Source organism: Pagrus pagrus (assembly GCF_965226575.1).
Source record: "Pagrus pagrus genome assembly, chromosome: 23".
NCBI lineage: Eukaryota > Metazoa > Chordata > Actinopteri > Spariformes > Sparidae > Pagrus > Pagrus pagrus.
Window position 1 is genome coordinate 17146457 of NC_140205.1, and position 16556 is coordinate 17163012.

At 37.8% G+C, this 16556-nt stretch overlaps 1 protein-coding gene across 7 annotated transcripts; it reads right to left on the reverse strand.

Annotated features, from left to right (window-relative positions):
• Nucleotides 1-709: 709 nt before the first annotated feature.
• il15ra (interleukin 15 receptor subunit alpha) lies at nt 710-16421 on the reverse strand. Of its 7 annotated transcripts, none has more exons than XM_084345495.1 (8): nt 16182-16421; nt 14891-15091; nt 10237-10293; nt 10048-10104; nt 7808-7927; nt 3575-3679; nt 3402-3495; nt 710-3149 (listed from the first exon to the last, which is right to left on the reverse strand). In XM_084345495.1, exons 1-8 carry the CDS (start codon nt 16258-16260, stop codon nt 3002-3004), a joined length of 861 nt encoding a protein of 286 aa, XP_084201621.1. In that variant the 5' UTR covers nt 16261-16421; the 3' UTR covers nt 710-3001. The 7 variants fall into 7 exon arrangements, with proteins under 7 accessions (XP_084201621.1, XP_084201620.1, XP_084201619.1 ...); XM_084345494.1 differs by having other exon boundaries at nt 3402-3492; nt 7808-7930; XM_084345493.1 differs by having other exon boundaries at nt 7808-7930.
• Between the last annotated feature and the right edge of the window lie 135 nt (nt 16422-16556).

Consider the following 16556-nt stretch of genomic DNA (forward strand, 5'->3'; position numbering starts at 1 on the left):
TGTGAGTGTCTTTTTTTAATTTATCTGACCTTTTTTCTTTACTTTTAAGACCGCTTATGGTAAAACATTCATGTTAATGTGTATTATGACCTTAGTAAGCTAATATGATAAAACTTAACAACTTGTTACAAAACTTGTGGCATGAACAATACTTGATATTGTGTGGAAGTCAAATCACAGACGACTGCAGTGGGATTTATCGAATTACTCCCGTCAAACAGCTGATATCCATAAACCCCAGCCTCTTGGGAGCACTGTCAAAAAGGTTTCCCAGTAACGGCAACAAACCACAGATGCTTTTCAGCACATTAGACAAGTCATGAAAACATTGAGTATTTAAATACTAAGTCATGTTTGTTTAACGCTGACAACCTTTTTTAAATCTGAAATTCTCTGTTATCAGTGATTCAGCATCAGTGGGATTTGTCTACGTGAAGTACGTGAGCAGCTGTGAGTGTCAGTCTGCAGAACAGTGACAGGAGAACTTTACAATGAACTCTGTTGTCTGGACATGCTGCTAGGAATGTTGATTTTCTTTATCAAGTTTACTTTGGAGAAGTCAAAGAACTTCTTTCCAGGGGAGATAACTAAGATCTGGAACCAAAATGATGTCACTCTTGTATAACATGCCGACATAGTTTTGACTTGAAAGCTTGTTCTATTATCAGCGGCCATAGAGATCACAGAAGTCTGTCATTTGCAACACAACTGATTTTTGAAAGCATGTTTTTAATTATCATACAAAATTGACAGCGTAGAGCAACAAGAAATCCTGCCTTCCATAGCTGCTGACATTTCATGAGAGGTTTCAGCAAAAAAATCATTCATCGTGGTCTTTGAAGAGGCTCATTTTAAACTGATCCCTATAAAACTATGAACATGGACAGTAAAGTTCCTAAGCAGGCACACAAAACAACTGATAAAAAAATATATATATATAGTTGATTAAAAACAGAAAATCGATTTACAATTAAATATTCAGTTGTCCATAAATATCAGATGTCTCAGGATAAGATACATACTTCAATAAAAAAGTCATACAGTCATTACATACTAGATGCTTCTGAAACATGTCACACAATGATGGAATTACCAGGGTACACACACAACAACACATTCATTAAGAGGAAGCAGTATGAGACGGTATGCAAAACAAAGTGACTAACCACAAGCAGTGGTCTGGAAATTAACTGAGGTCATTTCCTATAAATACCGTTTAATTTGGGGGTTTTTACAAAAAAGGCCAGTTAATATTGTTTTTTAAATAGGTGCAATACGTAAGAATTTTAGTTTCAGAGGAGGCGTGCGTGACGTTCAACAAAGATGGCTGCCTGGAAAGGAAACAGGTGACGCTTGCAGCACTATACACACTCAGTAACCACAGCACTTCGGGACATTTTATATTCTATGTTTAAGAACATTTTCTCCAGTATTTTAAGACTCAGTATTTGACACCTGGATGGTACTTCTGCCTATGGCCATGCTAACCAATAAGCTAAGCTACAAACACACCATTGGCTATTAAACCACATCACAGCTAATGCGCTAACGTGCTGAATTGTGTAACTTCAATGACAGAATTAGCCCCAGAATGGTGCAGACCCAATTAATAAGTGACTAGATATGTTTTTTGCAATTGAACTGAGCTTTTCTAAAAGACAGTGCTGGAAAACTAAACACTAAAAAATACATTGGTCACTGGTTCACTGTTCACTGCTTACAGATTGTCGTTTTGGCTTACATTTGCTGCTACTTACTGAATAAATTATACTGGCCTTTAGGTAAGCATTAGCATATGTTTGTTAGCATTTGTTCATATTAAGCTCATATTTAGATGCACGTTTGTTCTTTGCTATGTAAATGGTGCAAACAAAAATGTGATCTTTAATTTCCTATGTCTCATGGCAAAACCCTATAATCCAGTTTATTAACAGGGATGAGCGAGTACGAGTGTCTGGCACCCTGCTACTAACTGAAGAAATTCATACTAGTCACAGTAATGCTTTCTAATTTTTCTATCTTAGAAAATTCTCATTGGTCAGCTGACTGAAGTTTGTTCATTCTGTACATAATTCTCAAACTCTTGTGGTCAAAAACATTGATCTGAAGCTTGATTCTGAGGCTGTTCTGTGATAGTTTTCTAATAAATAATAAATAAAGCAACTTCAGATCAACCCATGTTCATTCCAGGCTGAAATTAACAACTTCTATGTAGCTCCACCCACTTTTGGTTTAAGCACCACCCAGTTCCTGATTAAGCACCACCCATTCTGGGTACAAATACAGATAATTTAGTCAGTTGAAGAGATCCTCATCCCTATCATCCCTATTTACCACCAGCATCACCAGGGCCTATAATGCCCAGTTTGAGGTTATTTGAACAACAACACTGTACGGTTAAAGAATCAGGCTGGCGATATATATATATATATATATTTTCCTTATTGCCAACCATTCCTATGAAAAGAGCAAAACCAACAATTCCTGTCTGTCAATGCTTTCCAACATCCACTTCCTGTCTGTGGCACTCTGCACCAAATTACTCATTTGTAAAAAAAAACAAAACGTGACAATAATGATTTCTGATTTACTTAAACAGCTGGGCACTGTAGTTTTGAGTGCTGCTCTGCACTCAAAAAGGAGTCAATTGTATTTTAGATGGCGACTATTTTCAGATGCAGATTTCATCGATTTAAATGAAAGTATTCGTTTTTGATAATAACCTTCATTGACACAAGTGACCTACTGTATATCGGTCTTTGGCTAACCAAGCAATACTTGTAGGATGGACAAGTATTCAGAAAATAGCACCAATTGTTGTAGCACCCGGTTAACAGGTGTAGGTTATTTAAAATGTGTGCTATTCAAATACTTGATCACAAGTTTCTTTAGATCCGCTCAGAAAAAGGTCCACAGTTCAAATTCTTGGAAATGTGCAAATAACAAACGTCACATCATGCCTGATAACGCTTACACCAAATGGGTCATTGGACGGAGTTGATCACACTATCCGGTCCTGATCTCCATTGAGCCTGCTGCTCTCCGATGCAGCATCAGTTTGTTGGGAACAAACTCTACGTGAAGACTGAATGTCTTCCATGGTCATATCGTCTTCTGTTGTGGGAACTGGGATGTTGTATTTTGTCCTCCTAAGGTATAAAGGAAACAGAGATGAGACTACAAGCAGTAGAATTTTATGTGAATTTTACTCAATTAATCCCACAATATCTATTTTATGCCACTGGGAGGTCTCTCAATCAAACAATGAAAATCATAGCAACAGGCGACCCAATGAAACGCACCGCTACCTTGCTCAAAAATCAGATTACTCTGGGTTTGAGTACACAACTCAACAGAAAATGTTAAATCTTGTTATGTTAACATGCTTTATTTGAGCTAACCTTTTATAACAATAGAAGCTGATTCCAGCCACAGCACAGACGATCATCAGTGAAACAATGGCAATCCACGCTGTTGTTGTACTGGTATGTTCTGCTAAACAAGAGAGAAATATTTAACAAATGTATGCTCCTAATACTTTTCAAGTACAATTGGACACAGCGCAGAAGCTCACCAAACTTGTGAGATTCAACTGTACTATTCGCTGAGGGCAAAGCGGTGGTTGAGGCTGGTGTCGTCCTGACCGTTGTTTGGGTTTCTGTCACATCTACTGTTGTAGCTGGGAAGAAAGGTTGAATATTATTTGGTACGGTGGCAAGAAAACACAGCCAGTACATATGTATGTAAGATCAATTACATTAAAGATGCCTGTATGCATGAAAAAGAAATAAAATGGTGGATCAGGCTGATTAGATTAACATTTTTTCAACACTCCACACCTTACCACCATGCTCAATACTGCTGAGGAGACCAATAGTTGAACAAGCACAATAACGAGGAGCTCTGATCAGGTGAGACCAGGGCCAATTTGTTTAAGCTGCCCAAATTTTGTACCTAACATTCTTAAAATGAAGTACACTAGTTTTGCACTCAGATTCAATAATAAGACGTTTAGTTAGCGCAAAAAATAATTTAAGACAACTCCAGAAGTCCACATAAAGTATAATATAAACGTAATATAAACCACATGTTTATCGATTATAATAGTGCAAAAATTGTATCAGCTACAGTGAAACAAACACATTCTGGTGAATTTGAAAGACAATAAATAACAAAAATGTGAATTTTAATTTTGTTTTTTATGTACTGTCTCATTTTTAGTTCGACCTCTACCTTTATAGTTATGAACCACATGCAATTGAAATAATTAAAATACAAACACTTAAATTATAAAATTATCACTTAAAATTGGTTAGGTAAGATAAGGTTATCTAAAAAAGCATACAGGTATATACAGGTATACAGGTAATTAAAGGGTTACTTACTTGTTATAAGTAAGAATTTCAATTATGAACATAAACATAAACATTCAAATATGCATGATATCAAGGTACTGTGTTGCAGAGATAGCTACTGAAGTTAGCATGCTAACCAGCCCTGTCCCAATCCAAAGCTTCTGTGCTAGCAGCGTGAACAGCACCACTCCCCTGGTCCCCAAGCTCCCAGTCTGTACCGCTAGCTGCACGGTTAACTGAGCTAACGGCAAAAACTTTTAAACTAATATTCTGGTAAAATACTGTGCCCTCTTGTTTTGAGTATGAATTTGACAGGTGGCCAATTCTTACATATTGCACCTTTAAAGCATATATTATTTCGGATACGATGGCAGATGGCTGTTTCCTTTGCACCAGCGCCGACCGTCTTCTGATTAGCTCTCTGCTTAGCTGCTATTTTTGCTACTTTTTCCTGCTTGTGTCAAACTACAAAACCTTTAAGGAGGTTTCCTATACCAGCTAAATCATTGGGAGGATAATGCATGGCAACTCATCAGTTCAGATCAGTTGCGATCATCTACTTTGAACTGTCTTTGGCTAACACAATGTTAATCCGACCTAAACAGTAACTCAGTGGACTACAGACAGAACTGGTCTTTCCCAAGACTCATGGAAACTAGAGATGGTTGCTGATACTGTAAGTTTTAACATCAGATAAGGGAGAAAATGTGTACACAGTGCAGTACAGTAAACAGAGGAATGCAATTGTGTTTCTCCTGGTCCCCAGAGCAAAGAAAAGGGGAATGAATGATGCAACATTCAGTGGGAATGAAGCAAACAGGCTTCACACAAGGTGCAGGGGTATACACAAGATATAAAGTGTGATTCAATATAAAGGGGATGAACTAGAACAAGAAGACACGAGAATACATAAAGTCCCATGTGGAGCAAATGGGAAAATCCCCCTATCCAAAGAGACGGTTAAACCGATGCTGTCAGGTATAAGCTGTACGTACTGTAAGCAGCAACATAAGCTTGGTACATTTAATACATACTGCATCCCAGGTCTGTTACTCAACTAATGAAACAGCCCTAAATATATTCTTTATATGGGGGCCAATTATGTTTGTAGAGAGCAATCAGGGGTGTACTCTGATGACTTCATTACCCGAAAGGGTCTTAACATTTCTAAGCTTGTGGCGACTAATAATTCCTCCTCCCTTGAAATTCTACCTACTGGATATTGTTAAACTCTTCCCCCAGGCCCTGAAGACTGTGGTTATTACACCACTCTCGTAAAATAACAATCAAGACACCTCACGAAATGAACGGTAACAGGCCCTTATCAAGCCTCACATTTCCAAGTAAAGTTGGGCTGTTTGACACTTTCTTGGCCCTTCACAATTGTTTTGATGTTTTCAAGTTAGGACTTAGCTCACACCACAGCATCAAGGCCTTTTTTCTTAAGTTCTTGAATGATATCCAAAACCATAGAACATGGAAAATTCTCAGTCCTGTTATTATGAGATCTCAGTGCTGCATTAGACATGGTCAGCCACATTATATTACCAGATAGACTGGAGAACTTGGTGGGAGTTTCTCTAACACTGATTAACTGGTTTGAATCTTACTTGAAGGACAGGGACTACTTCTTGTGGATTGGTAGTTACACATCCAATGATGTCGAGTTCCCCAAGGTTCTATTCTCAGACCTCTTTTGTTCAACATCTACACACTCCCAAGAGTGCAGATTATGGAAAACAACAACATATCTTACTATAACTATTAACATTACAAATATTTATTTAACAATATCACCATGCACTGAGTAAGTGCATCATGAAAATCAGTAATTGGGTGTGCCAACATTTGATCCATTTAAAGAAAGATGGCCTTGAAATTATTGCCTTTGGACCCAAAGAAGAAGTAATAACAGTCACTGTCCACCTACAATCACTAATGGTAAAGAACACAAACTAGCCCGAAGTCTTAGTGTAGTCATTGACTCAGACCAAAATGCTTTAAAATGGCTTCCTGTGTATCATACAATTCTACTGTTGGTTTATACTGTAAAGAGCTGAATCTACCAGAAAACTTGAAGTCTGCCCCAACTCTGTTATTTTAAGTCAGGATCTGACACTTTTCTGTTTTCCACTGCATTTTATTAAAGGTGCAATATGTAAGAATTGGCCATCTGTCCAATTCATACTCCAAACAGTATAACAATAGGGGGGCAGCATATCACAACAACTAACTGCTCCTAACTGTAGCTGCCGTTAGCTAGTTAACTCTAGCCGTGCAGCTAGCGCTCCTATTAGTCTGTCCGGACTGGGAGCTCGGAGCAGCTAGTTAGTACACTAACTTTAGACGATATTTCTCCAACACAATATATAAATGTCTTTAACACAGCATCAAAATTGTTGATTGTTAATTGTAGTTATTTTTTTGAATGTTTTAAACAAAAATTCTTAGATATTGCACCTTTCATATGTTAAATTTGGGACTATGTGTTGATATCTTAAATGGCACTGTAGCTGGGCTGCAATTTTTACACTACTGTTTTATCTGTATTATTTGATTTTAGCTTATTAGTTTATTCTCAAATCTTAAGTTAAACTTTGTTTTAATCACTATAATGTATTTATATATTGCCATGTGTTTCTTTTTGATCATGTCTTCATATCTTTATATATAAAGTGTATGTAAAGCACTTTGCATTGCCTTGCTGTTGAAAGGTTCAATATACCCATGCCATGGGTAATTTACAACGTGGTTTGAATGTTAAGACGATTTCGCAGAAGCTTTATAAATATAGGTTCAGGTGTGATTGGTTGGAATTTACCAATAAAATCATCTGACATGAGAAAGGTCAGCCAATAGATTATACTCACATAGCAGCCATTTTCCTCTGACGTGGCGCTCAGGATGGGAAACTCATATACTGGATTGCTCTGTTCCAGGCTAGAAGTGCTATAAACTTACCAAATCTGACAAAACATCATTTCAACTCTTCCTGATTGAGGATGAACTGGACAATGGATAATGAAAATCTGGATGTATGTCAGGCCATATTTCAAGGCAAACCTTTGACAACCCCTTAGATAACATTAGTATTCAATCATAAACATGTCAAAGATGTTTGTTTATATTTTAGAATGTATTTATGTCTTTCCTATCGCAAAACACAATCAAACAGTAATGTTAGCTTTGAAGTGGTTGAATGCTAACGTTAGCTAATGGGTTATCAAATGTGTTGTTTTGCCTTTGATTATGTCCCGATATCCCTCCACATTTTCACTATCCATTGTCTTTTTGGTTGCTGATCAATCAGGTCAGATTCCCTACTTTCAGTACAATATTTGAGCTTCCAACCCTGAGTGTGACTTCAGAGGAACATGGCCGCAGTGCAGCAACAACACTGCATGTGCTAAATGGGAAAATCAGCGGAGTATGTGTGACTGTAAGTTATTTACCCGTTGTGTGAACTGACAGATCCTGCAGACCAGGTGAGGTTGGCTCTGTGCTGTCTGTTTCTGCAGTCACTGAAACTGAGGTGCTTATACTCTGGGTCATCTGTAGGCTGGTTGTGGCTGCTGCTGATAAGAAAAGAAATGTACTTCTTACTGCTCAGAGGGTGACTGCATCTACTACTGAAAATACTTCTTTTACTACGCTACAACACTGTTTACTACCTCTGTTACTTCTTCTACTATCACTGCTATTTGTAAAACTACTTTTAAAGAAAACAAACTCATACTGTGATCTGGAGAGTCCAGGTGTAAGTTCGCATGGACAGTTCACAATTGACTGTGGCATAGAAGTACAGTGAGTGTGAGATTATTTCACAAGTGTGTTACACACATTGGTTATGGTTATAAGACGAAAAAAACATCATGCGTCATGCGTTAGTTTGTTAAGTATTATTACCACTGTTACAACTGCTGTTACAACTGCTACTCCACTTTCACAGTGTATCCACATGTGATCCACCAGTAACTTAGTTAAAATGATTCACTTTTCACAGTTTGCTTTGTATAAACTGTTTATAGTTAACCCATATATTTAGTATTGTGTTTTAAACATTTTCGATCCTTTAGATAGATTCAGTAGGTAGGTAACCGCTTGGGATGTTAGCTAGCCACACGCTAACTTTAGGTAGCTGCGGCTCTTTTCTACACTCGGTGCTTGGAAGAGCTGCCAAAAATGAAAGTGACTGATGTACCCTGTCTGGTGAAAGTAAGCAGTAAAGCCTCGACCTCATTGCTGGATAAGGGATTCAAATTTTATGTGTCCGGCTTCAATTACGAAGGTCTTTGTTCATTTTAGCAGGCTAACCTCGCAAGTTATAAACACCTACATGATTAAACAATGATCAGAAATGCTAATAACAGTATATACAAAAAAATGGAACACTAAACAAAGCGAATTGTGAAAAGTGAAGTATTTTAACCAAGTTACAGATGAAAAAGCACTGAGATAACTATGGACGCATACTGTACAGTTTGGCACCGGAATCAATAGGACGTGTAGTTCGTAAAGCAGAGATATGTCACACTACATCGTGAAAGTGAAGAGTTACAACATCTCCCATTGTGACTAATGTTACTCCTACAACTACAAGCACACAATTCTGATGCTATATCCACAACCATTAAAGCTACCAGAACAACCATTATACCTCTACTACTGATATTAGTACAACAACTACCTCACTACTAATACTGCACCTGAGGAAGTCACAAACAGAATGCTCATTTGCTCCATTTAGACTGACATAATATAGTATATATATATATATATTATGTCAGTATGATAAAATAATTGCAGAGTCTGGTTCAATTGACTAAGGAGAATAGCTTATTTGCTGATAGCTATTAGCTATATACAGCTAATAGCTATTAATAGCTATAGCTATATATAGCTTATGGCTATATACAGCTAACAGCCATCAATAGCTATTAATGGTTATAGCTATGTATAGCTTATAGCTATTAATGGATATAGCTATATACAGCTAATAACTATTAATAGCTATAGCAGTTTCAGGGTGGACATTTTGACTTGTGGAACATAGGTGTAGGTGTAACATTACATTAATAGCAACACTTAACAGAACAGACAATGCGGTTACACCTGTGCTTTCCACAACTCTGCTAAGACAAACATAATTCCACACAGGTATCTGGGTTCATTATAATATGCAACAAAAACAGTTTGACAGAGATAAAGAACACATTAAGTCTCTCACTGAAGGCACATAATTACTGTTTATTCCAATGTCTTGGGGGAGCATTTTTTCCTTGTTTTGTCCTATAACAAACATCATAAACGATGTCATACACTGAAATATTGGACTTTAGGATGGATCCTCTCATTGTTTTTGTCATCCTCACACCATTTCTAACAAAGTCACTTTTATTCGCAAACAACTTGAACAGGTTATGTTGTACTTTTTTGTAAATTTGACACACAAAACTGCTTACTTAAGAGTTTTACTTGAATTAAATGTTTTGGTACTCTTTTCTCCTCTAACTCCGACAACCACTTATACTACTAACACAACCGCTACTGCCACTACTGCAATCAGCCAATAATGTTAGCCACTACAACCATACTAACAAAAATGATCTAGAAAGAGACTAGTCTGTTTTTTTTCATTTTCATGATTAGTACTGTTTTATTAGTAGTTTAGTATTGCAGATACAGAACTCACTGACTGTGGTGGCAATGGTGGCAATGGTGGAGTCAAGGGGAATATCAGTGTGAACCTCTGCAAGATCAAACCAAAATTAGTCATAAATGTTTAAAAAAAAAAAAGAAAAAAAGGTTCTTCCCTCTGGCTCATTACTGGCCCACAGCTATCACTCTTTCCCCCCTAATTCATGCATAAAGAAAGACTTACGTTCTACTATTGGCGATGGTGGCGGTGGTGGCGGTGGTGGGATTATGTTCGGGTCAGCTGAAACAACAAATTGTTAGAAAGAAAAAAATTGAAATTATGAATACTTTACACATAAACTTTGTGTTAATACAAAAATTATGTTTGGGGACTAAATCCTACTTTTATAAGGAAAAGTGGTTATAGATAATAGATGGATGAATATATGTGTTGTTAAAGGTGTGTAGGATTTAGAGGCATCTAAGGTGAGGTTGCAGATTGCAACCAACTGAATACCTCTCACCTCTCCCTTTCCAAGCATGTAGGAGAACCTATGGTAGCATTCAGGTGCTAAAATTATGTGATTGTCTGTGACCTTATCGAGTAGCCTTTATTTAGAAATTGTATTTTGTTATTATCTCCGCCCAGGTGGTTGTCAGTGACTGTTTGTTTGTTGGTTGGTTGGTTTGTGAGCAGGATAACACAAAACCACTGAATGGTTTTCCATGAAACTTGGATGGAGGGTGGGTCTCGGCCCACAATAGACCCCTCTAACTTTTGGTGCGGATCCGAATAAAGGGATGGATCCAGGATTTTTTTTCTCACTTTCTCTGGTGTTGCAAGACAGGATGTTTTTCAACATTTGTGTTTGATTTCTCGTGGAATAATGCAGGGCTCTTGGTGAAAAAAAGGAAAAAGTGTTAGCAGGAAACATTTTTTTTTCTTTCACATCTGCAGAGTCAAAGACTGGAGAGACCACCCAGTCGTGTTACAGAGATTAGAGATAGAGGGAAGAGGTGGTGAAGCAGCCAGGGCCAGACGAGAAGGGGAAAGAAGGCAGAGCGGCAGTTTCAAGAGAAGCCCTCCAAAGGGACTGCAGTGAAGTTTGCTTCTATGATATTTTTCTATTATATTCCTACATGGTTTGCATGATATGAACAATACAGATGCAACACGAAGTGATATTTACATAGCAGCTCTGTGTTTACATGTAGCTTGTTACTGTAGTCTGTAGTTTGATGTGTTATCACAATGAAACATGAAGTATTACTGAGGAAACGTCAGAGATGCTACTCAATAATTGTCACATTTATACATTTGCTTTACAATGATTTATGTTTTTTGCTTATATATACATTACAACAGTCCACTCTTTACTTCCAACAAGTAGGTTATGTGCTCACCCATGTCCATTTGTTGGGTGGTTGGTTGGTTGGTTGGTTTGTCACCAGCATTACTCAAAAACTACTGAGCAGATTTTCATGAAAATTCCTATATCAATACATCTCAGCCCAGAATAGACCCTATTAACTTTTGCTGCAGATCCAGGAATTTAGCTGTTAGTTAGTTAACTCAGTTAGTAGTACGGTTAGCGGTTCAGACTGGGAGCTGGGAGGTATGCTCTCTACTGAGTGCCATGCAAGTTTATATTTGTTCCACTGAATTTGAGTTCAAAGCACAATAACTAATGACTGAAAGATGAACAACAGATGTATGAAGAAATGTCCCTGCATATTGCATTTCTGCCAATTTCCCCCCCTAAATCCTATAAACACAATGTGTACTGAAGATACCACTCATTTGTTCTCTGTGGGTTAACAAACTACACCCATCATTATGTGACTATGATTTTTTTTCATTTATTCTCATTTATTCTGACTCAGTTTTAACAGTTCTGATTTATTGTGAAACCAGACTTCATCAAAGGAAGAGCATTCATCTGCAGCACTAATTGCATAATTTGTGTGTGTTCATCATGTTTGTTTTGAGGGCGTACTGCATACACCACTTACTCGTCTTTCAACTAAACCGGATGAGTGCTGTCTGAAACTTTTCCTCGCCACATAAATCAAAACCAAAGATTGTATCCGCTTGGTATGATGAGAAGAAATTGGTGAAATGCAGCTGTGTGAAGGCTAAATTGTCCAGAATTTTGCAAAATACATAAGTAAACAATTTATGTTGCCTGACTTAGGCTGCTCAGCTCGATGTCAGCAACGGCATAGCAGTTGAACAATAAAAAAAATTGCTCTCTTGCATTTAATTAAATCTGTTCAGTTGTGCCAAAGAAATTGTGATGTACAAGGAATATATAGGGTGTTGCATCTCCATCCGCTCTAATGTGTGTAATTTTGAAACTGCTGTAATACAGCGATGACTCATTTCACTCATACAGCATGTACTCCTTCGCTTCCGCCAAGTTAAAGATTCTGTCTGATGAATCCACTAGAGTCAGGGGACATGTATAATTACAAACACATAGTGGGTGGCTGTGCAGTGTATATATAGACACCAGAGTGCCTTCCTTAATTTATCATCTTAATTCCTCAATGGCAGACTTACTTGTGTGGGTGTGTGTGTGTAAAAGATGCTTGGTGATTATCCAATTCCTCGATCAAGAGAAAATTAATTTTCCAACTATGTTTATAATCATAAATAAATCGTTTTTGTCTTTTTTTTAAGCAACAATGTCATAAATTTGCATCTTCTTTAAGGAGCACTGCATAGTTTTGGGAAATACATTTTTATAAGAAGAGAAAGATCTTCATTGAATGCTTTTTTTATGCTTTTTTTATGAATAAACTGAATAAACAAACTGACCTTAAAGGACAACACAGTTTCACGCTGTTTTTACTCTGTATATATTTGGCAGACCCTGCCACCTTTTATGGCTTCAAACAGTGTTCTGGGGCCATATTTTTTTCCCCAGAGAACAGCTTGTTTATTCAGTTATGGAAAAAATTTATATTTCTGAGTTTTTGTAATTACTTCATTAATATTGTAAAGATGACAGTTTAACAATAAAACAGACTGATGACATTTAAAGGAGTTATGACCAGTTCCTCGGGAGACAGGTGAGGGGTTAAGGAGATCAAGGACAACCAAGCCTTTTTTACTCTTTTATCTACTGATGGAACCTAAAAAAAGAAGGAGGGGTCATTACGTTACTGAATCTTGCTTGGGGCCAGACTGTGGTGTCGACTGTGTAGGAAAGGCTCCGTTTGATCACAATATTATCAGCCCTGTCAATCATTTGGAGGACAAAATCTCATGGTTAACCTATTCTCTGAAGTTTGTTCTTTGGAGTTATATCTTCATCAGAAGTCATATGACTCACATTTGTTGGGTTTTAGTGTGTTTCTTCATGCATTTCCTATTAACTTCAATACAGCTGTCACCAAAGATTCAGTGAGTTAATGACCCTTGTTTCTTCATTAGGTTCCTTGGCAACAATGTGGCCACAGCTTGTATTTTTTCCCCCCCAGAGCATCACAGAGGTTCTTTGGAAGTAGTTAGAAATAGTCTGGGGCTGTACTTTTGTGCAGTACAAGTTGGTGCAGGAATAGCTGTGATTGCTATGACAGCTGTCTAAAGTGGTGTTTGAAGACAATGGAGATGAGGAAAAGTAGCGTAAAGATTGGATGAAGGTCTTTACAGTACAGTTCGGGCATGTTTTAGGTTACTTATCTTCCCGCATTCCCTCACTGTTTTCCAGCTTTTTATCACAGGCAGACATAGCTGCCATTTTCATTTGTGTTATTTGCTTTTTCGCAAAAAGAACACAGGCTGAATTTGAAGTTTTAAGGTGACTCCCAGTAGATGCGAAGGTGCCAGTCAAGTAGTGATAGTGTGGAGTGTTTTAATCAGTCGAGAAAGATCTTCATCGGCTGAATTACAAATGAAATAAACAAACTCTCTTTGGTTTCACGACTGAATAAATTGAATAAACAAACTGACCTTAAAGGACCACAATTTCATACTGTTTTACTTTGTTTATATTTGGCAGACCCTGCCACCTTTCTAGCTTCAAACAGTGTTCTGGGGACCTTATTTTCCTCTGAGACCAGCTTGTTTATTCACTTATGGGAAAAAAAAGTTGAGTTTGTATTACTACCTCATTAATATAGTCAATGTTAAAATTCTGAGTTTGATTTTCTCCTCTAAAACTACATAGTGCCCCTTTAAATGTAAGGATTTGCTGCTTTTCTTTTACATTTATGATAGTAAATGAATAGTCTTTTGGATTGGAAAGTTGTGACTTTTTGACATTTCATAGAATATAGAAAATAATCTGCAGGCATGAAAGAAAATGAAATGAAATGAAAAAATGTTACTTGCAGCCCTAAATGACAACCTTTGCCACAAGAGTGTTTACTCAGGAAGGGCGACCTTCTGTAAGGTCCCCACCCAGGTATTTGGAGCTGGCTATCAGGGTGAGAGAAAGGGATAACTTCCTTCCTGCTGGCGCTATCTAGGGTGTGAATGATCTATCATTTCTCCTTTCCGACTTTAATTTGGATGACATTATTGAGCTTGAGGGCTGGAGTACAACAACTGCTTCTACATTGGATTTGAGCCTGGATACCGGTTCAAGTCAGACAATGTATAACTTCTGCTGTCAAAGGCCTTTTTCTGTCTGCTGAAGCCCTACAGGTATGCACACTTATGTTTTCCTTGGACTGCACAGCAGTTTTGCAAGTTTGTGTATATCTGTGTTCTCATCTTCTACTACTTTGTCCCTTCACAGTGTGTCTTAACAGGTTCCTATACATGGAATCTGTTACTGAGTGGGGGAATGGTCTTGAGCCCGATGAGCCAGTCCTCAAACATATGGTAACCAGGCAGAGAGGTGGAGAGGGTTTGAATTATGTGAAGACAAATAATTTTGAAATCTTACGTATACACTCGAGTCTGGCATCCATCCACTTTGGAACACCAGTAATGTTCTTGCATCGGGTGAGAGATGAGGTTCCCGCCTTCCTCACGTAACCTCCTATACAGTTGTAGCGAAAACTGTCGTTAATTTGGAAGCAGGTCCCTGGTAGAGGTTGCGTTAGACTCTTTGGAGGAATTGGCGGGCATGTGCAACTGGTTGCGTCTGGAAGAAAAAAATATCACGTGGCAAAATTAAAATATGAATGCAGAGATGGAAAAGGAGAACGTTAAAATGCTGACCTTGGATGGTTTTTTTTTATAAATTAGTTTCAGATGGCAAAAGAAAAAACTAGAGGGCAGTGGTAGGAAAAAGTCCCTCAGCAACAGGTTTCTGTTGTTATTGAGTCATGGTTGATTTCAATATGCTTTCTGTAGGCCCTCATAATATGGGCTTCTTAACCCTTTACTGATCTGTAAATCCATCATTTGTTTTATACTACGTGCTAATCAGTAACATGAAAACACAAGTGAACAGTATTTCTAACTTCAAACTCACTTTCACTGAGATCCAACAGTTTCTCAGTGCTACACTGCGCATCAGTAGATAAAAGTTCTCCCAAGGAACTGGTCATAACTCCTTTACATGTCATCAGTCTGTTCTGTTATTAAACTGTCATCTGTACTTTTTATTAAGAGTTTATAGTGACTGAAATGTGTTTTTAAAGGGGCACTATGTAGTTTTGTTAAGACATTCAGACTCAGAATTTTAATATTTACAATATTAATGAGGAAATGATTAAAAAAAACAGATTTTTATTTTTCCATAAGTGAATAAACAAGCCGTTCTCAGGGGAAAATAAGGTCCCCAGAACACTGTTTGGAGCAAGAAAGGTGGCAGGGTCCGCCACATATAAACAAACTAAAAACAGCATGAAACTTTGTTTTCCTTTATGGTCAGTTTGTTTATTCAGTTATGAAAACAGAGTGAGTTAGTTTATTTAGGTTGTTTAGTCACTGAAGACATAGTGCACCTTTAATATGTCTTTTTGATAGCCTACGTGTGTTTTGTTTAATCAAAATTGCAGACACTGCACAAATCCACTCAGGCGGTAGTGGCTGTGAAAGGTATAGGTGAAAGTTAAAGTAATAATAATATAGTAGGAAGAAAAGAGTATTTCTAATTTTCAGTTTTTGTTATTGTTATTTTGCAGTGCTATGGACTATACACCTACAGCAAAAGTATAGATTTTTTAAAGGGAGTTCTGAACATTACCCTGTGTGTGTAAAGTGGGGTGTGTCTGTCCTGCACTTACCGCCGGCGGAGCAGCGCACATCTCCCGGCACACTGATCATCATCAAGCAGACAGAGAATAAGAGGGAACCCAGATCCATCTGACAGCTCTGTGGAGAATTAAAACATGCTCGCCGAATTAAGCACAATCGGTAAGGCCATCCTCAGTGCGCAACGTCCTGCTGCAACTTCACTTTTAGTCACTGAAGCTTTCACTTTCACTGACACACACTAGCCAATCAGAGGAGGAGGAGGAGGGCGGTTCCTGGCGGGTGCCTGTAGTTGACATATTTAGTAGTTCCGCTGCAAAACTACGCTCACAAAATGGCTCGAATTAGACGACATGTTGTGTGTTTTCTTCTTTCGGTCGAAAGCACATTTACATTAGAAGAGAAGT